This window comes from Ursus arctos, unplaced genomic scaffold (genome assembly GCF_023065955.2).
Source record: "Ursus arctos isolate Adak ecotype North America unplaced genomic scaffold, UrsArc2.0 scaffold_1, whole genome shotgun sequence".
Lineage (NCBI taxonomy): Eukaryota > Metazoa > Chordata > Mammalia > Carnivora > Ursidae > Ursus > Ursus arctos.
Window position 1 is genome coordinate 49,951,437 of NW_026622763.1, and position 22,411 is coordinate 49,973,847.

Sequence of the window (22,411 nt, forward strand, 5' to 3'; positions counted from 1 at the left end):
GACCTGAGCTGAAGGCAGATGCTCAACGACTGAGTCACCCAGGACCCTCATATTTTCTGTTTTTAATGATTCCTCCATCTCTACCCCAAACTCATCTCTTACCCCATGGATTTTCTTTTCTTTGTATGGTGTATGTATGTGTCAAATATGAATAAGTGTATTTTTTTATGATAATGTCAAAAATTTGTCTGTTTTTTGGTCTTTTAGAGATTTCTTTTATAAATTTACATAGTGGTTTTAACCTCTGCTTATCAATTATCTGTTGACTGCTTACTGAGTTTGATAAGAAAAATTATCACATACACTTCGTCCTTATTTTTGCTAATATTGTTATTTTACTTGGTTAACTTTGTAATTTCAAATAGTATACTTAAGTCTCAATTTCTTGATTTACCATCTTTAGAAGTAAAGAAATGTTAGGAAATTCTACCTTTATTTTCTCCTCTACCTTTCCCCAAACTTGAATTTGGTTTATTATTACTTTTTACTGTTGAAATGTGTAACATTCCCAGTATGAAAGAAATGTGCTTCATACTGTTGTTTAACCTAATTTCTAAATGTAAATAGTTTCGGTTCTCCCTATCAAACTTTTTATTAGAGCTCCACATTTTTCTCTTGGTTTTCTGGATTTGGGGTTCAAGTAATTTTTTTTTTTTTCAAGTGGAACTCACAGAGTCATTGAGCTGTTGCGTGTCTGAAAATGTCTGTTGTCTTTATACTTGAACAACAGTTTAGCTAAATATAAAAATATTTGTTCAAACTTTTTTCTGCTTCAGAACTTTGTACACATGGATTATGTATTTTCTTGTATTGAGTATTCATTGTTGCTGTGGAGGGAAGCCTGAGCTTTTGTTCTGTTTTGTTGCTTTTTGTTTTCTTTTGGGGTGTGTGTATGTGTCTACATCTGTTCTCTGTAACTGAAAAATTCTCTCTGTGTGATATTCAGTAACTCTATCAGGAAATGTCTGTCTCTGTAAGACCTATTCATTTTGCTCCTTGATGTAGAGGAGTTAGGCATTAGGTGCAATCATGGTTGATGGATATTGATTTTGCTCTTCTTTCTGAAATATTGTTTCAAGTGCTGAGCTAGGGTCATCTTAGCTGGCAGGAGGCATCTTTCCTGCATATCTTTGGAAATGCAATTTGTTTTAGAATAGAACCTGGTTATTTCTTCTACTTCCTTTTAATAACCCATGGAGCCTAGTTTTGAGTGATTATGCAATAGTTTCTTAATAAATTCTTATTGAATATATAAGTGAATGAGCCTTGATTCATTTCCCTGCTGCTAATTCTCCCTCTCTGATTACTTTTTTTTAAAATAGGGAGTGTTGCTGAGGTTTTTCAGCATTTTGTCCACTCACCATCTCCCAAACCCACCACGCTTCTGGGAGAAGAGAGAGCTTAGTTGAGTACAGCAGTGACTGTGAGGTCTTCCATCTCTCACTTTGCCTGAATGCTACTTTTCAAAGATTATGGCAGGAAATTGTGTCATTTCTTTTATTTAATTACTGCTAGTATATTTTTGTTTTGTTTGCTGGATTTCAACTTTTTGATGTTAACATCGTTCATTCACTTAGTTTTAGGAAAAGTCAGTACTTGACTTCACTGTTCCATCTTGCCCCATAAGTCATAAGGGTTTTCTAAACAAGTTCAGAACCTCAAAAGCAGAGTTGAGTTTGTTATTCTTACCTATTATATTTGTTGTAGAACCTATTCAGGGCTTGCATACAATGAGCACTTAGAAACTACTTCCTGAATGCACAGCAATAAATTTTGTTGTAATTTTGTCTAATCTATGACCTATTATTGAAAGAAGGGGAGATGGTGTACAACCACCTTGGAATTACCAGGTCTAGTTTTTGGTTAATCCAAAGAAGTGACAGGCGGCAAAGCACAAGGAAAGAGCCGTAGGACATAGAAGAAATGGCCAGACTTCAGAATGAGGATGTTTAGTGCTCACTTCAACCCTAGAAGAATTGAGCTTATCTATTTGTTTTTGACCCCATGTTGATGTCAGCTCTTAGAGCCTCTGAAAAGAGAGGTGAATGAACAGGGAATTTATCAAGAGCATTTTCCTCCTTTGGATTAGTTTTTTTTTTTCCTTTTTCAGTAAACACATCAGTTTGAAGGGCACCATGTGACATTTGTTCCATGGGTTCCTTTTATTGCCGAGTCAAAGCTCACCTTAGGCTGTTCTTCATTTTCCTTCTCAGCCTTTCGTCAGCTGTGTAGGTGCCGCCCACCTGGCTAGTTGGTATGCATTTCTCTCTTCTTTTATGTGACTCTGTGTTTTTAGCCTTGGGCAGACTCAACTTCACGCCATTGGGCAGTTTCTTTTTCAGGGACATGATGAAAAAGATTATAGATCTTTGTGGTGATGAGTCTTTTTGTTCATTTCAGTGTCTGTAAATTGATGTTCCTTCTTTTTTCTTCCTTCAGGAAGAAAGAACAGGAGTTGAACGGACAGAAGAAGGTCACTTGCCTTCTTCTGCCTATTGATTTTCCTGTGTTGTTCAGCAGTTCATTAGTTCCTCCTAACTATAGTTCAGTATTTAATGGCAGTTTGGGCTGGGACATCAGCCACAGAGGGGCACTGACTATGCCTCATTCGGCTAGCGGGAGAATGAGAAGTTGACTTTCTGACAGTATGAGTGTGGATGCTTTAGTATCAAATTCTGGGGTGTGTTTTTGTTGGTTAAAGGTTTATTGTTTCTTACATGAATAAAGTGCTAACCTACATGAGACTTTGAGACTTTTTAGAATATTATCAAGGGTGGTGATGGGGAAACTCTTCAGGAGATAGGATTGACCAGGTGTATAAATTCCAGAATGTACACTGACATACATTAGTTAAACTGAATTTTAAAAACTTTTTATTATGGAAATTGAAAAACATACAAAAGTAAACAGAATATAATCATGAATCCCCCATGTACTCAGGTTCAGTAATTACCACTCATGGCCAATGTTCTGTCATGTATGCCCCTTCTTATTTTTTCCTCATATTGTGCACCTGTAAATATTTCAGTGTGTATTGCTAAAAGATAAGAAATCTTTTTTTAAAAGATTTTTTTAAATTTATTTGAGAGAGAGGGCATAAGCGGTGGGGAGGGGCAGAGGGAGAGGGAGAAGCAGACTCCCCACTGAGCACGGTCCCGACGGGGCTTGATCCCAGGACCCTGGGATGATGACCTGAGCAGAAGGCAGACACCTAACTGACTGCCACCCAAGCACTCCGATAAGGAAACTTTTTAAAAACATAACCACAAATATAATTATAACAACTAAAAATTAACAATGCTGCCTTAATAATCATTAAATAACTAATCAGTGATCTGAGTATCTTATAAATGTTATAATTTAATGTTTGTTTCTTTGTGAATCCACACTTTATTTCACAGTTGATATGTATTTCAAGCCTCTTTTAACCCTGAGGTTATCCTTCTCAATTTATTTTTATTTGCAACTTATTTTTTGAAGAAATTGGATCATTTGTCTTGGAGAGTTTCCTGGAGAGATTGAGTCTGAATTTTGCTTATTGTACACAGACAGTATTGTCTAACATGTGCTCTTCCTTTTTTTATTGAAATACAGTTGACACATAGTGTTACATTAGTTTCAGAGGTACAACATAGTGATTGACAGTTCTATGTATTGCGATGTGGTTATCCTGCTCCTTTTTATTCCTGTAAATTGGTAATCCAGAAGCTTGATGAGATTCAGGTCTAATTTTTTTTGCAATGCCATTTCTTAGGTAGCAGGATGTTCTTCCATCAGGAAGCCTAACGCCTGACTTTGTGTATGTGTGTGAAACTAGAAATCTATGGACTCATGTTTGACAAAGCCTAACTATGGAATATTCTGTGGCTTATTTTTTTAAAGTATGTTGTCTGCTGATGATTGAAACTAAAACTCCTAAGGAAGTCTAAACATTCAATCCTGATAAGATAAAGCAGCAGCTGTGCTATTAGTTTATAGCCATTTGTGAAACTCCTCACCGCAGTGTGATGTGTAGCCTGGGCAAGCCACCACTCTCTGGTGGTAAGAGGGGATCTGGAACTGAGCTGCTCTCTGGTGGTGTGAGACCTGCCCCCGTTGCAAGCAGAGGTCATGTTTGGTCCATTAATACTTACTAACAGAAAGAATATTCTCAACCACCATAAGACAACATGGCTTCTGCCCTCTAGGAGTTTGTCTTCTCAAAACAAAACAAGAAGACAATTGTTCTTAACTTCCAAGGGCCTGTGTTACCACAAGGATAAAGTCTCCTACTAAAAATCAATCAATCTCTTTCTCTCGGCTTAAATAATGAGAAGTTTGGCTGTTTCCTAGATAATTGGCTAATCATGTGTGACAAAATAGGAAAATATTCCTTTAATACGATATAACCCCTTTATGCACGATGCAAAAACAAAGAGTGTTCAAGTCTTTAAGAGCAACTGCACACATAGACATGTCCAGGCTAATAGGACTTCTGATTGGTTTGTAACCTGCTCAAGCCTACCCTGCGCTGACAAATGTATCACTTTCTTTTGCCAAGACAGACTAGTCTTGTTTGTCTTTCAAAGAGAGTAGCCTGTATAACCTGAGTTTTATAGCCTCCCTCCATTTCAAGTCCAAATAAATGACGGGGGCCCCATTTCAGGGATTGCAGGAAGCCCACATGCCTCTGCAGGGACTTCTGAGGTTCTGTGGACTCCTGAGGTCTCAGGTTCATCCCTTCACTCCAGACTGCCCCTGGCTCTTTTTTGCTCAATCCTGGCTATTTCCATGAGGTCCAGCTTTCTGTCATGCCCCAGACACAAACATAGGCAGAAGTACAGACTCCCTCAAGGTTAACATTTTGACCAGGAGCAGCTTTTTGGCTCTCAGAAGGGTTATTCCAGCTGCCTCCCCAGAGCAGATCATCACCACCTTTATAGAGCTGTATAAGCAGCCACTGTTTGGGCTGACTGTTTAATCAATCGTCGGAGAATTGATAGAGTCAGGTATTGATTTTAAAGAGAGAAGGACTGGCAACCCTTGTAATTGTGCATCTGTTCTGTTGCACCTTTATTTAACCTTATCTCTGGATGCCCAGACAGACATGATGGCATGGTGGTGGAACCGGATCCTCCCACTGTTCACCCGTCATTGGTGCTAACTATAGATGCGTCCCTCTAGGTGAGTTGTTTTTGTTCTGGGAGGAGCAGAGATTGCCATCCATTAGGTCTGTGGGGCATTTAGCCTCCATGTGATTGGGAGTATTCCCACCATAGAACTTTTAAATATTTGGTGCATTTGGTCAGACAGGACCATTATTAACCATCTGACTCCCCTCATTCTATTCTGTGGGGCGAAGATCACAGGATCAGGCCCAGGGAGGCCTGGATTCCCATTCTTGCATTGCCTGTAAACCGTAGTGACACCAATCTGGGTTTTATTTTCATCATCTGTAAAATGAGAGTGTACTAGTTGGCGCAGGCTGCCAAAACAAAATTCCCCAGACTGGGTGGCTCAAACAACACAAATCTATTTCTCCACAGTTCTGGAGGCTGAAGTCTGAGATCAAGGTATTGGCAAGGTTGATTCTTTCTGCGTCTCTCCTTGGCTTGTACATGACCATCTTCTCTCTGTGTCTCTACATGATCTTCCCTCTGTATATGTCTCTGTCCTAATCCCTTATAAGGATACCAGTCATATTGGATTAGCACCCTGCATATGACCTCATTTTTCCTTAATTACCTCTGTAAAGGCTCTGTCTCCAAATATAGTCCTATTTGGAGGTACTGGAGGTTAGGACTTCAACATATAAATTTGGGGGGGATACAGTTTAGTACATAACAGGGAGTAAGGAGGAGTGCAGTGGGGGTGCTTGAACAGTAATTTTCTAATAATGCTCTAAGGGGGCCTCAGAGACTATCTCAGTTTTCCCAGTTCTGAGAGGTTTCCCAGGACATAGGATCTTCAGTGCTAAAGCTGAGGCAGTTCTAGGCAGACCAGAATGGTTAGTCACCCTGCATGTCTCCCATGGGGGCACAGGGATCCCCAGCCTGCCTCAGCCAGACCTGCGCTGCTTCTTTTAGCTTAAACATCAGCATCCTAAGTGAGATTGAATTTGACAAAAGGGTTTTGTGGCCCAAAATTGTTAGAAAACCGCTTGATTCAGTGGCCTCCAGGGTCCTCTCCCGCTGCCACATTCTGTAATTTAATTTCATTTGCACACACCAAATTCCAGCCATTTGTCTGAAACTGTTAACTGATTGGAGTAAAACTAATTTAGTTCTCATTTAGTTCATGGCTAAAAGTGAGATAAAGCAGGAAACTGTTAAGCCTTGCCTATTCTGAAGCAGAACTTGGTGCTGTGCTTTTATGATGGCAGATGCCCTCTCTGGGCTCTCATTATGCTCACTTTATTCTGTCTGCATCTCCTAATCCTAATAACAACTTTGTGAAGTGGATTGCGTTACCAGTAGCAACAGTTCCACGATGCAGATGAAGAAACCAAGGTACAGAGAGATGAGTAGCCAGTTCATGTTCAGGGTTCGTCAGGGAAGGGCCAGGATCATGCAGACAGTTTGACTTGAGCACCTCTGTCAGGACACTGAACCCAGATGTGAGTGTCCCTGCCGGTGGGGGAAGGACTGCACTGGCAAGTGTAAAGTGATTTCATCTAGCTGATGGGCCAGATTCTTCTCTCCAGGAAGCACATCTCAGTACCCTCCCCAGCGCCCCCCTAGCCTATCTGGTCTTGACCAGTACCCCTGGCTTGGTCCAACTTTTTGCTGTTGTAGAAGCTAGGCCTGGAACAGTTCTCAAGGTGTTGAGAGGTTTTGGGGATCTCACAATAAAGAACACTGAAACACATAGAGACAAAGTTATTTCCTTGCTCATTCTTTTTCTGGTCTTCTAATGATGTTAAGGAAAACTTTGTGCTTGCCTTTAATTCCTCTCCATCATTTGATGATCTAGCTCCCCCTTTTTTTTTAGAAAGAGAGCGCACAGGGTAACAGTACCCACTGAACTTTTGAATAACTCTTTGTTTCTAGCATAATCATCTTTTTTCAGCTAATTTTGATATATGGCAAATGATACTGGTTTTGCATTTAGGGTAGAGATAAAGGTGCCTTTAAAAGACATTTACTAATATGAAAAAGCAAGTAAAAAAAGATGAAAAAGCAAGTAATTTAAGCATATTTAATAACTAATAGCATGGGTAATGTACAGATGGCAAAAATAGTGAAGCATGTGGTGAGAAAGATTGATTTTGTAATACACTGCCAGGAGGAAAGGCTGGAGTTTATTCGAATCTTGAAATGAGTAGATTAAAGGCAGGAGTTTTTTGGGGTCCAGCCAGTTTTTTGGGGTCAGTTCCTCAGCCTAGGGTAAACTTTGTCTGGGCTCTTGAGGTGCTAATTTTGGGCTCCTTTGGAGCCTGGTGTGCCTGCCAGGTGATCTCTGGAAAGACAAGTTCTTTCCAGCATCAACCCCACAGGCATTTGGACTTTGTTTTGGTAATGGTTTTCAATATCTTTGAAATGCCCTCATCACAAAGGGTAGGGATAAAAACTGAACTCTTATGCCAGGTCAGAAGGCTGCACCTTGGGAGGATGCAGTATAGAAAATAATTAGAATTAGAAGTGCAAATCGGAACACCCAGGATGAGGCAGAAGTGCTTACCATGGGTGGCTACCAAGCCACTGTGTGGGGATTGGATACCATGACTCTTGCTGCTGGAGCCAGATTGGCCCCTCCCCTATGGTTAGAAACAGACTGGGTTTGGGACCCTTCATCAAAGAGCAACTGAACTTAAAGGGGCTTTTTCATGGGATCAGTCTTGGGTGACTTTATTTGCCTGTCAAACTTGCTGCTGATACTTAAAGTACTTGAACTCTACAAGGCTGTGTTCTTATTAAATAGGCAAAGTGAGTGTTCAGCTCCTGGTTAACTACTCAGTGTGATTCCCACAGTAGGCAATTGCTTATGGATGGAGTCTAAGCTTGACTAATCCTTGCAGGACCCAAGACCTTGTCAGCAGTGAGTGCTGTACATTGATTGATGCCTGGTAGAGGCACCAGATCCTCCTTCCTAGCAGTCTAGACTCTGCACATGGAGATTGGAGACTGGTGTCCAGCGACCATCAGGGAGGCCTACTCATGGCTACCAGAACCTGAGCATGAAGATCTTAGACCTTCAGCTTTCAGATACTTCCCCCAGCAGCAACCTCTTTGGCCCTTTTGCTCCTTCCTGTAGTACTTATATAATCTTCTCTTTTAGAATCGTGTTTTAAAAGATATTTCAGAGTCATGTTGCCCACTCCTCCACCTTCTACCCCCATTACTTAGGAAGGCTTCAAATACCTTTTTTTATTATGTTCAATTAGCCAACATATGCTACATCATTAGTTTTTGATGGTAGTGTTCAGCATTTCCTTAGTTGCATATAACACCCAAGGCTCATCACCACACATGCCCTCCTTAACACCCATCATCATGTTACCCCCTACGCCTACCCCCTCCCCTCTGTAACTCTCAGTTTGTTTCCTGGAGTCCAGAGTCTTTCATCGGTTGTCTCCCTCTCTGATTTCTTCCATTCAGTTTTCCCTCCCTTCCCCTGTGGTCCTCCGTGCTATTCCTTATGTTCCACATATAAGTGAAACCATATGATAATTGTCTTTCTCCCCTTGATTTATTTCACTTAACATAGTCCCCTCCAGTTCCATCCATGTCGACGCAAATGGCCTGTATTCATCCTTTCTGATGGCTGAGTAATATTCCATTGTATATATGAACCGCATCTTCTTTTCCATTCATCTGTTGAAGGGCATCTTGGCTCCTTCCACAGTTCGGCTGTTGTGGACATTGCTGCTATAAACATTGGGGTGCATGTGTCCCTTCTTTTCACTATGCCTGTATATTTGGGGTAAATACCCAGTAGTGCAATTGCTGGGTCATAGGGTAGCTCTAGTTTTAACGTCTTGAGGAACGTCCATGCTGTTTTCTAGAGTGGCTGCACCAGCTTGCATTCCCACCAACAGTGTAAGAGGGTTCCCCTTTCTCCACATTCTCACTAACACTTCTTGTTGCTTGTCTTGTTAATTTTAGCCATTCTGACTGGTGTAAGGTGCTATCTCAGTGTGGTTTTGATTTGTATTTCCCTGATACCAAGTGATGTTGAACATTTTTTCATGTGTCTGTTGGCCATTTGTATGTCTTCTTTGGAGAAATGTCCGTTCATGTCTTCTGCCCATTTATTGACTGGATTATTTGTTTTTTGGGTGTTGAGTCTGAGAAGTTCTTTATAGATATTAGATACTAGCCATTTATCTGTAATGTCAAATACCTTTTTTTAAAAAAAATCTACTTAAAAGGGGAACATAAAAAAAAAAAAGTACCGTAACGTTGCTAATTAAGAGATAAGAATATTCTTGTTCTGAGGAGCACTTGGGTGGCTCAGCAGGTTAAACTTCTGACTTCGGCTCAGGTCATGATCTCAGGGTCCTGGATCCAGCCCTGCACTGGGCTCCCTGCTCAGCGGGGAGTCTGCTTCTCTCTCTCTCTCTCTCTCTCTCTTGTCTGCCACTCCCCCTGCTCATGCTCCCTCAAGCTCTCTTTCTCAAAAAAATAAATACAATCTTTTTTTTTTTTAAAGAATATTCTTGTTTTGAAAGCCCACTGCCCCCAATCCTGTGATCTGTTGCACATAACAAACTTTTCTCCCCATCAGGAAACATCTGTATGGATTGTTTCATTACAACCCCATGATGCTTGGACTTGAATCACTTCCAGATCCCACTGATACCTGGGAAATTATAGAGACCATAGGTAAAGGCACCTATGGCAAGGTCTACAAAGTAACTAACAAGAGAGATGGGAGCCTGGCTGCAGTAAAAATTTTGGATCCAATCAGTGTAAGTAATGGTAGTAAATTGCAACCACAATATAATTCATGCACATTAAGCTTTCAACTTCTTTCCTGGTTCTCGGAGTGATCTTCATGAAACCTGGCATGAAATTTCAAAATGAGTCATGATTTGTCAGCTCATCTGAATGAAGGGACTCCATTTGGAGTTAAAAAATTCCTTGAATTTCTGTTTCTTGTCCATTTTACTGTTGTTTTGGTTTTGACCCTCTGAGTTCTTCAGTAGTTATATTCTTGGCAAGAGTAATGTATTTCACTCTCTTATACAGAGTATAGTCTCTTTGTAAGTTACAAAGTGATCTAGACTTGTGGTATTCATTCATCTTCTTTCAGAGCACTGAACACCTAGCTTGTAAAGCTGGAAGCTGTCTTGCACCGTGAGGTAATAAGGTGTCCTAAGCTGCGTTGGGTCCCTTCAAGCTACTTCTCCTTAACTGCTTTGAAAATTCAGACATTTAAAAATAAAAATAGATATTTATAATAGTGTTATTAAAGAAGAAAAGATATAATAAAGATATTTTATTGATGTAATAATTAGAAGGTTTTATTTGGGATGTGAATATCCATTGTTAGGTATTTTCAAGATACGGTAATGATGACATTAAAAATATAGAATAAATATGCTTTATTAAGTGATATTCTACCTGTACCCTTCCTCAGATGTTAGACTTAACCCGGCATGCGTTTTTTTACCCTGTGTAGGATATGGATGAAGAGATTGAAGCAGAGTACAACATTTTGCAGTTTCTTCCAAATCATCCCAACGTTGTAAAGTTTTATGGGATGTTTTACAAAGCAGATCACTGTGTGGGAGGACAGCTGTGGCTGGTCCTGGAGGTAAGAGGCTCCCATTGGGTAACCATCCATTTAAACAGAGCACCAGGGACAAGCAGATGCATTGTTGCCTAAATAGTGTAAGATACACATGTGAGGAGTTGGTCCCTCATGTGTTTCGAAGGACCTTACCAGATGTGACTTTCTCCTCTGCAGTTCTCAGAGGTAGGTTGTGTGCTGAAAGTGTTCATGTTTCTCTGCTTCAAAAGTTTAATAATCTTCTCATACAGAGTGAATATAGGAATGCAGTTGGAAAAGTTATTTTCTTCCTTAAACTGGGAACGTTTCATAGAAAACATGTTCCATTTGATTGTAACTCATTTTCAAAAATTGCTAACCCAAGGTTTATTTGGCTTGGCAAGTTTGGATTAGCCCATGCATGTTCATTAATCTTCATCTTAGATTGGGTTCCCTTCAAACAGACTCTGAGCATAACGTGTGGCAGGTTTATTGGAGAGATCTTACAGGAGCTAGTGCTGGGAGGAAGTGAGGAAGGCAGGACTGGGCAAGGGAGACATGGAACGGTAATGTGGTTGCAACAGAGGTGCTGCCCATTCTCTGGGAGATGGAGAGCTGGAGTGCTCTTGCAGAGCTGTCCTGAGTTGAATCCCTGCATCAGCCCATCACAGCTGTGTGCTACCTTGGGGAAGGGGTGTGACCTATGGGGAAGCAGTTGCCCGTAGCTGGGGGTAATTCCTAGCGAGTGGTACTGCCAGGAGCTGGGAGCAGGGAGCAGGCAATATTCTTGGCAGCATGTGCTCTAAAGAGGGAATCTGAGAAGAGCACCACTGTATCCACTGTAATCCTGCCTTTTTCTTCTTTGTTAATGGTAATAAATGTGTGTATCCGGGAAAGAGTCGGTTCCCTACAGCTCCATTCCCCATGAGACTGGAAATGGCAAGACGTATTGATGGCAATATATGAAATTAGTATATTAAGACAGGTCTGTTGCTTCATGCTCACTAGGCCCACCCTGATTTGTTCTGGATTCTGCTCCTCTGAACGGAGATGCCTCTGTGCCTGACTTCACATATGCTGTCCAGGAGCACATGCACACATGTGAAAGCTTAAGGGAGAAGCACTAAACAAGAGGTCAGGCCTCAATACATCTTCTAGCTTCTCGTCCCAATCTTTTGCCTGGCTCTGAGAGGGCCTGGGCATGGAACAATATATACTGGCTGCCATGGCAACTGTGTATGGGGAATTCATTTGTTATATTCGAACAGGGTCATCTGCAGGGAAACCAGTTTGAACATTTCTGTCCAATCAATTGCCTTCCTCAGAGTATAAATATGTAAGGAGTTTTGGTTTTCAGAGATCATCTTTGTCTGTTTGGTTGGCTGGTTGTCATAGAACATATTCTCGTAGTAGCTTCTTTTGGATTTTATTATTCCCTACCCCATCCCTGAGAATATATATTTTATCCTCCCGATGAGCTCTAGAATAACATTAATTTTTAAAATGCCGCTTTTCTTGGAACATGAAAAGTATTGTTTCTAGGGTCTCTGATTATATTCCTCTTCAGCTATTTAAGATCTCCATGTTTTAAACCTCCTTGCAATTTCATAATGGAAGTACAATGACCAAGAAATCTTAGTTTCAGTTCATTTTTACCCCGACTGATAAAGGCTCTCTATTCAAACATGGAGAACAAGGATTTCCAGGAATTTTCCGAGGCCTGAAAAGTGGCCTTCCTTTGATGTGACCAGGCAGGCCAGTGCGCTGCTCATACCTGTGGCCAGCTGGAGAATAAATGCTCTTCCTGATGAGGAGTGATGGAACATCAGCCTCTCAGGCATAGGCAAGGCAGCCGGAAAGGGCCAGGCATGGCCTTGAAAGATGAGAAGGCACCCAGAACTATGAACTAATAAGCCTCATGCAGATGCTCCCCTGCAGACTGTCCCTTGCTTTTTCAGTGTGACCACAGGCGGATAATGAGGCTGACCTGAGATACTGAATTATTCATATGTCAGCAATACAATATGCTGAACTTTATGCCTTTTGCAGGTTGTTTTGGCCCATGCCAAAGCTGGTAGTTTGGGGAACCAGATATCCTTAGTCTTTTTTTTGGTCCCAGAATGGGCCATCTTTGCCAGGCTGCTGGGTGGTTAGGTGTGTCCAGTGCCTACGATGTGCTTATAGAAAAAGGGACTCCTGGGCTTCTAAAACTGGCTGGAACCTTGGTTTTTCTTCAGATCAGTCGCCTGGTATTCAGTTGAGGAACAGAGGCCCAGGGAAGGAGTAACATTTCTGTGATCACATAAGGAGTTACATGGCAGAACTGGGTGGAGAGCCACACTTCAGAACTTTTCTCCCATCATGTGTTGCTGCTGCCTGTGGCACTGCCTGCTGGGTCCTGGGAATACAGACTCGGCCTCTCTGGCTGTGATCAAAGCAGTTCCTGGACACACACACATACACACATACACCCCTATACCCCTACACCCCTGCACACACTGCAGGAAGACCATGATGATCTACACAGTACCCTGGCCATTTTGCTTTATCTGCAATTTTTTTAGGCATGCTTTAGGAGACTTACATGATAAATTTATGGTCTGTTTAATATTGTTCATCTCGTTATGTATATTGAGATTAAATTTATGTTACTTTTGCTCTTTCCTTGCTGAATGAGATGAAAGGACCAGTGAGAAGCTATTCTGTAGAACAAAAGGGTAGAAAAATGTTATTAATAACCCCTTAAATCACCACAACTCTGAAAACAAAAGCAAATAAAAATGTCATTTCTGAAATTCATTACTAATTCTTAGCAGAAAGTAAACCAAAGCTCTCTTTCATGACAGATACCCACTATATTAAAAAGATGTGGAGAGAAAACACACATAATAATGTTTTAGAAAATTTGTGAATAAGTTTTAATCTAAATATTAAATTTTAAAAATCTGTAAGTCCTATTATCTCTCACCTAAATGAAATATAAGGATTTAGACCTTTAAGAAAAGCAAAATACTCAGAAAAAATACCTACTGTGTGCTAAGGCATAAACTACATTTTCTCTTTTTTCCTTTTAGCATAAAATGTTCAGCAGATAGAAACTATTAATTTCAGCATGAATCACATGTTCATCTTAAATGATTTGGAGTTTGCAGCACATTAATGAGGCTGTAAAGTAAAATATTTATAAAACCAATAAAATAATTAGTTTTTTAAAAAAATCTGTTTTTTTCTATAAGAGATCTGTGTATAAGTTCAGTAACTAAGCGGCATTGAAGTGAGGGGAGACACCTTTGTCCAGTTTTTGCTTTTTTTTAAGGCCCTAGAAAGTCCGGTATAGGCCTGATTATCATTGCAAGTGTTATACTTTAAACCATTTTCACTGGCTGTTATTGTGGCATAAATCAAGTTTATTGCGTTAACAAATCAGGGTCATAGCAGGGCTCTGATGGTTTGGAACATAGGACAAGTACGTTTTGGTTGGCCAGAGGTGGTTAGCAAACAGTGCTTTGAATGGCAGCCTCTAGCAGGGTTCTAGAAGGAGAGTCACTGGAGTAGGAGGAAGGTGTAGAACCTTTGGGAGTGGAGAAGAAGGGAGGAATTTTGAAATGCAGTAGTGTTTCATCCTATGTACATGTGTTGTCTGTGTTCAGCAAAAGCAAGAGAGAGGGAAGCTGAGGAATGGAAGTGACTCTGCCCACCCACCACCCTCCTCAATAAGCACGTGCCCTGGAGAGAGATAAGGTGGGAGGTGGGAGTCTCAGGGCCCACCTACCTCCCTACTCTCATTGGAACTCTAGGGTTGCAAGCGGTGCAGTTTTCATTCTTCTAGCGCAGGCCATTGACTTCACCTGCTATCAGCAAAATAAACACAATCTGCCCCGACAGTGTAGAGGAAAAATATGTTGTTCTGGCCTTACTGAGAGATGGACAGCATCCAACATAATGCCTCCTAATGTCACAGGGTTGCAGGGTTCTTGTCTCAGGGAGTCGAAGAATGAATCTTGTGGACACAAAGGGGTGAAGTGAAGTGAATTTGCTTATTTATTTTTAATTTGAGAGAGAGAGAGAGTAAATGAGCATGAGACAGAGCAGGAGGGGGTTGTGCAGAGGGAGAAGAAGAAGCAGACTTCCTGCTGAGTAGGGAGCCTGACTGCAGGGAGTCTGACTCAGGGCTCAATCCCAGGACCCAAGATCATACTTGAGCCAAAGGCAGATGCTTAACCAACTGAGCCACCCAGGCACCCCAAAGTGAAAGTTTATTAAGTGAAGGTAAGAGCAGAAACAGAAAGAAAAAGCTCTTTAGAGTGAGAGAGGTCCCGAATGAGTTGCCACTGTGGGCTTAGTGGCAGTTTTTTATTGAGGACTAGGAAGCTTATGGTCTTGAGATTCTTTTTTTTTTTTTTAAAGATTTTATTTATTTATTCGACAGAGATAGAGACAGCCAGCGAGAGAGGGAACACAAGCAGGGGGAGTGGGAGAGGGAGAAGCAGGCTCATAGCGGAGGAGCCTGATGTGGGGCTTGATCCCATAACGCCGGGATCACTCCCTGAGCCGAAGGCAGACGCTTAACCTCTGTGCCACCCAGGCGCCCCGGTCTTGAGATTCTTGTGCTGTCTTGGTTTGAGTAAGGACTATTGGCTTACTTCTTCTTTGAGGTCTGGTCATTTTCTGTGATTACAATGTAGCTGCCAAAATAAATATTCCCTAACATTCAGCTCCAGGTGGTCTGGTTTGTTCCCTTATCTTTGGTTTTGTACCCCTCAGGATTTCTCCACATTTGGGATTTCTGTGAGCCTGGTCATGTAGCCCCTTGTATGAGCCGAGTCAGGGGAGTCAGGGGCCTCCTGTCTCTCCCTGCCTATACCTTAAGCCTTTCCTTACTCACTAAGGCATCTTATTGAGTAATTTTGATGATTCTTGACTTTTGCCTCATGCCCCCTATAGAACCTAACACCCTTGAAAGATAAAATCCACTGAACAAAAAGACACCGAAAAGAAATTCCTCTTAATTCTGCAATCTGACTAGGTCAAATCAACATGCCAGTATAGAATCTACTTGAAAGTTGGAGCTTTGACTAGAATAAAGGTCTGGTGATTGTACTGCATGGGCCATTCTTTAATAACGTGGAGGTAAGTTGATGGCTTGTTGAGCAAGGAACATTTTATTGCTTGAAATTATGGCCATCTTAGCAAATGCACATACTGTGATTGAATCAATATTCAAAGGTGTTTTAGAAAATAGATGTGGTACATAAATGATTTTTCTATTTTTCTTGGTTTGGAGCAAAATGCTCATTAAATTCTAAATGCATCCAGCTGCCACATTTCCTGAATGCTGAGGGCATAGGGAAGAAAGCAGGGATGGAGACACACCTCTGTTTTTGAATCTGCTGGCTGGCAGAGTGGGTGGGAATGAAGGACTGCGTGCGCCAACCTTCAGGGGAGGGGCAGGAGACTTGGCTGCCTTCTTACAACTCTAAGGGGATTATTTGTTGCATTTAAGTGTAATTCCTTGTCATGCTTTTAAAATGTTCATTTCATTTCACTGAACATTTACACTGGTAGGACAATTGTCAGTGTGTCCCTGCTTTCCTTTTCGTACCAAGTACCCAAAGTCCTTTTTCTGTGACACCTACAGGCTGCCCTTTAAAACTATACTGGGGGGCTTTTCAATTTCACAGGACAGCTTCCTCTAAAGGTGGTGTGAGCAGTTTAATTATATGTTTTTGTGAATCACAGGAAGTCACACAGCTCTTAAACTCTGACATTTAGTGAACAAAAAGCACCTACCAAGTAGGATCCTTTGTTGTTTTTAAATCTGCAGCTCTGTTTTGATCCTGCTAGGGAAATGGCTGCTCTTAATCTCTTCATAGGTTCTAGGGCTATGAAGAAAGTTTATAAGTTGGCTACTTGTATAAAATATCGCTGAATAGGCTTGTGTTGCAAAAGTGGCCACAGTTAAAGTAGGGCAGGAGAGACTAAAATGACGTTTCGGAGGGAAAATTCCAGGGTTGAGTTAGCTTGGGTCATCACCCAGCATTTAATTTAAATTTTCTCTTGGTGGAATTTTAATAGTGCCCTTGCAGTTCAACAAAGCATGTGCCTCTCGGGGACAGGAGCCAGGCTCAGGAGACGTTCTGATGAGGTGTTATAGTGCCTTGCATTCCTATTACTGCTTTTGACGTGGTTTGAAGTGGTAGGGTTCAGAGCCAGTGACCAAGAAAGAATTCTTGAGACATCTTTGGTGCATAATGGTGGTTTTATTAAAGCATGGGGACAGGACCCGTGGGCAGAAAGAGCTGCACTGGGGCTGTGAGGTATGACTGATTATATAAGATCTTCTATCCTATGGAGGAGAGGGTGATGTTAGGGCTCCCGGAAATTGAGTCTGTAGGTTTCTGGAGATTGCTTTTCTCCTTGTAAATCATCAAGACAGTTGTAAACTGATGGAGACTCATGTCCTGCATGACTGTGATCTCTATCAGTTAACCATTTGTTTTTCCCTTTCCTTTGTTCTAGGGCAGCCAGGAGTACCTGAGGAATGGCACATATATACCATGGGGGTGGGGGTGTTAGCTTGTGCTTTGCCCTCAGCCTGCCTTCTGCTCCCTCATCACTTTGGCTTTAGAGGATCAAAGAACTTTATTGATATTTCCCTTAGTCTAACAAGATCCCTAGGCTTTCTCTCTCCTTCACTATCTACATTCAGTTGGTCAGAAATGATAGCAGATTCTATCTCATAAAAGCCTCCTATGTCTGTCTCTGAATCTTCATCCTCATGACTCTTGACTATTTGACCCTCCTTCTCTTGATTGCTTTAACACCTCCTAGCAGATGTCCAGGTTCTGTTGTCTTCCTGTTCTTTCCACTCTCCAGTCTGCTATCCCGGTCTTTCTAGACTATAAATCTGAATAGAGACCTTTTGCCTAAAACCTGCTGATTGCTTACCATTCCTGTCTAATGATATATTATGGTGTTATAATAGATATGTGTGTAGTAATAAATCCTGTACTCATTAGCAGGGCACACTTGTCATTTCCTGTTCCCTGCCTTCCTTCCCCATCTCCCTGCCCTAGGATTCTGGCACTCTTTGTTCCAACAGTAGCTGATTATTTAGAATTCATAGATGCCCTTCCCCTTCTTGTCCATCTGCCATAAACTCATTTGTCCTTTAAATTCATTGTAAATATTGCATCCTCTAAGAAGATTTCACAGACTGTCTCCTCTTCACCCTGTCTCAGCAGAGGCCACCATTCCCTCTTTGGTGCCACCACACTCCCTTAGGCATACCCCTACTTCTTTATGCCGTGCCCTAATTACTTATGTGTCTGTTACTGGTGGTGAGCTTTTTGAGGTCAGGGACTGTATTGTTTTCATCAGTGAGTAATGGGTCATAAACTGGACAGTCACAAACTATTGAGAACAAAGAGGTAGCTTTCTTTTCATTAACTGAACTCAACTTTGTTCTTGAGCCCCCAGCCTGCCTAGAGGAGACAACTGACCTTAATTCATTCTGTTAAACTTAGTTCAACTGAGTGATATCTTTGGAAAGGGGCAAATTCTATTTATATCCTGTTATCGCGGTCCAGGTCAAGCTCAATCATAGGGGTAGAGATTCAGTATTTTTAGAACCTCTTCTTTCCTCTTCCTCTTCCCTTCATCCTGGGTAACATCTGGATCTAGGTACAACAGATGCTCATGTAAAGCTATAGCAATGAGGACAGGGGCCTTGAATTGTGTGGTGACCCCTAAGTCACTGTACTGTCTGGCTTTGGTCCTTCTTATCATGAGGTCCTTCTTATCATGAGGTCCTCACTCTCTTATCCTTGTCATTCAAACTCTAGTCTTATCCCTGTCCCCAAATGGAGCATAAAGTTCTGAATCTTCTGTAAGTCATGAATGAGCTGTAGGGAACTGTTAAAATCCCAGCCTTGGTCAGCCTCACCCTGCCCTACTGCCATTTCTGTTCAACATGGACACCCCTTTGTTGACATGAGGCTCCTATGAGAAGGTCTTCTCTTAGATTTACAAATGAAAAGATGGTCATAAGAAATTGAAATTTCTGTGATAATTGTGATATTATTTAGAACCCCTCAAGAGGGAGCACTGTCACTCCAATCTTGTTCTCTCAAGCTCTCCAGCCTCTATACCACCAGCTCTAGAAGGGCTTTTCTTTTTCTTGAGAACTTCCCTTCTGTCATGTCATGATCATCATTTGACTCTCGTCAGTTCTCCAGTATTTGTTCCTTGAAATATAGAATCTAGTTTGGGGAGTTCTGGAAATTATTTTTGTCTGTAGAAATACAAGTCATGGCACTGAAAATGCATTCATTGCCCAAGAGGATATTATGAATACTGAATGTTATTTGCCCTTTCAGGGTCATGCAAAAATAGTCATAATCAAAAGAATGCGGAATCCTTTGGAAGACATTACCCTGGTTCTCAGCATTAGGGCCATCAGAGTCATCCGTGTTGAATTACAAGTTATACCTGACATTGGTAGAGAATAAATTCCAAGGACACTTCAATTGCAAACTGATGGGACCATCATAGCCTTCAGTGCATTTCTCTGCTTTTAGGGTCCCTCCTAAATCATTCCTCATAGTAATTTTATCATAGTTTTAAAGATTGCTAATTCTGTATTAGATTTTTAATCACATATTATTACTTTTGAGCCATTTAAATGGTAAAAAATGGGCTGATTCAGTTCCAGATTATTTTGATTGTTAATGTGTGTGCAAGGTATCTGCCATTTAAGTAACGGAATGATATACACATCAAATAAAAACATCTGCTCACCCTTTGATAAAACATTGCAGATATTCATAATTAGAGTAAAATAGATCCTAATGTATTATCCTGATAAAGAGTTGTCTTCTTTTAGGAAAGGTGATAATCTCTGTTCCCTCATATTTCCTTGTTTATGAAAAGCCAGTTGATTCAAGCAGCCACAACCCAGGGGCCCCCCACTGTTCACTAGTTAACTCTTTCCCAAATTGCAGGTAAAGTGCCAGGGGAAACCTAGTCTAAAGTGGGGTCTTAACCTTATAAGAGAAAAGATGTCTCTGAGAATCTGAAGAAAGCTCTGAATTTTCTCAGCAGAAAACATGCAAAATGCATATACAACATGCTGCCTACAGTTTCAGGGTATTTACATGTCCTGCTCCAACCAATTAAGAACCTTTGATTTAAGACCGCATGTAGCAAGCCCAAACCGGCATATTGACTTCTACAGTTAGTAAAAATTATCCTTGGAAACCCTTAAATTTCCACAAAAGTGTAGTATGCCTGGTTCATGTGCTCTTAAATCTCAGTGATGTATAGTATATAAAAAAGAGCAAATATGTAAGATATACTTTTACAGTGTTTTTATTATAGAAAAAAAGAAGGGCATAAAGTTGCTGAATGCCCAAGGTTGAATATGAGAAGGTTAAATGCACAAATGAGGCAACTCCATCCCATAAATTTGACATTCAATGGCAACTCTAGAAAGAGCTGCTGGTTGGGCTTCTGATGCCTGCAGTGCTAGCCCTGGAAACAGGAATGTTTGAAATGAAATTTATTTCCTCCCAAGTGTCAACGGCATTCATCTTTGCCTCTTCTGGTCTTCTCTTACCCTTAAAATGCGTGCGTGTGTGTGTGTGTGTGTGTGTGTGTGTGTGTGTGTGTGTTTGTGTTTAAATAGACAATGTTCATATAAAATGAAAAATATCCAATAAGTCACCATGATTACTCATATGCTTTCCCTTACAAATGTCTAAATAATTTGTGCTTTTATATTTCACTTGACAATCTACTTTTTGGACATGTACTTTCACTTATAAATCATCACCTTGAATAAATACATACACAGCCTAGGTTTGACTGTATAATGTAAAATTTGAAGTTTAATTATTCTGACCTGGAGTTTTGTGATCTATAAATTTACTACATCAGGTCAATAATCAGCTTTTCTTCTTAACGTCTTCTTCTTTTTCTTTTTCTTTTGTATGTGTTCTCCTGCTGTACCTCTCTCCTTGCACCTCCTCTTGCAGTTGTGTAATGGGGGCTCAGTCACCGAGCTTGTCAAAGGTCTACTCAGGTGCGGCCAGCGGTTGGATGAAGCAATGATCTCATACATCTTATATGGGGCCCTCTTGGTAAGAACGTCCATCTGGCTGGGGATGACATCAGAGGGGGCAATTTGTAATTGGTTGGATCACCATTGCATAGTAACAAGTGGAAATGGATCCGTAATATGCAAGGTGTATAACAGCAGGGAGGTGTAGCCAAATGTGGATGTTGATTGGATTTTTAAAGGTGGGGTAATTGTTTTAAAATAACCATTCAAATTTTCCCTTTCTCTTTTCCTATTGTTTGGTGGTGGTGGGACACCATGCAGGGCCTTCAGCATTTGCACAATAACCAAATCATCCACCGTGATGTCAAGGGGAATAACATTCTTCTGACAACAGAAGGAGGAGTTAAGCTCGTTGACTTTGGTAATAACTGCTTGTCATTTGTTTTCTTGATGTGTGCAGTTTAGCCCAAGGCAACAATTTATTGCAGTCTCAGAAGACTGGGGCCTCTCTGCTATCCCATAGGCTGAGGGACTTTTCCAGTCAAACACAGACTGGAGAGTGGGGGTTTTACCAGATGGATCACCCTAGGAGATGCTGTTTGTTAATCTATTTTCAGCTTTAGAAGCAATTTTATTAAAGATAGGAAATAAAAGTATTTCAAAAGAAGAATTTGATGGAAAAACTTGGTTTTCTGGGAAGAATTTCTAGTCTCAGGGCTGTTGTCTATAATTTACATTTTGTCATTTCTTCTTTTGCATATGAAAAGGGAAAGCAGTTTGGTCTTTCAAATGACTTTCTCTAGCCTTAGGCATACTTATTCCCAGTGAGCAGAAGGTAGAATAGTCCTTTGGGTCTGGCAGCTAACATCCCTTTAAATTGTGATTATTGCTGCTACATGTGAGGCTGGTTGAACTGGAAACATTAACAGGAAATGGAAGTGTGAGAGGAAATGCAGAGCAATATCACCTAGGGCCAGAGACCTATTAAATATCTCCTTGCAACACTCACGTATTGATATTCACAAACCAACAAACCATTTGGTATTCCTTTTAAAGTTTATTGAATGCTTTTATCTTCTAAATGTGTTCAACAACAGTTAGTACTTCAGGATGATTGTTAAAAATAATGAGAAAACATTTACAGAAGCACTTTTTAAAATGTTCTTTATAAATGTCAACATAGTAGGAGAAAAGATTGATGATTTTGAATATTCATTGTTTTATTGTTAAGAAAGCAGTGTTAAAATGTATTAGTGAATGATTTGCTCAGAAGAAATTACTCAAAAATAATGAAATTACTTTAGGTGTACTGGTTTATTTACTACAAAAGCAAACAAAGAAAAGTAGCGGAGGGGTACTTTGTTCAAGTCTTATGCTCCTTCTTCTGTATAAGGAATGGTGTAACCCTACGAACGTGCTGTGGATAACGTCAGAGATGTAGTTTACACATGATCCCAAGGGCAGTCAATGTATTATGAGGGAAAGAGCCTAGAAGGATGAGGATGGGGATTAATGCTGATTTATCTACTCACCAGCTTTGTGATTTGAAGTGAGTCTCCTTATCTTGCCAGTAGAAGGTTCCTAAACAAACGTCCATAAGAAATTGCTCGAAATTAAAACAGAAAAGTAAAGTGGTTTTTTTTTAACCAAAATTATAGT

At 40.7% G+C, this 22,411-nt stretch overlaps 1 protein-coding gene across 2 annotated transcripts in view; it reads left to right on the forward strand.

The window, feature by feature from the left end:
- Positions 1–9,706: 9,706 nt before the first annotated feature.
- Positions 9,707–22,411, forward strand: part of MYO3B (myosin IIIB) — a 367,772-nt gene continuing 355,067 nt past the window's right edge. The window contains exons 1-4 of one of the 2 annotated variants that reach the window (XM_044380159.3): positions 9,707–9,889; positions 10,603–10,737; positions 20,727–20,831; positions 21,074–21,173. In XM_044380159.3, the coding sequence (XP_044236094.3) occupies positions 9,740–9,889; positions 10,603–10,737; positions 20,727–20,831; positions 21,074–21,173 (490 nt within the window). In that variant the 5' untranslated portion in view covers positions 9,707–9,739. The remainder of the gene's footprint in view (positions 9,890–10,602; positions 10,738–20,726; positions 20,832–21,073; positions 21,174–22,411) is intronic. The other variant, XM_057318508.1, reaches the window with a different exon arrangement.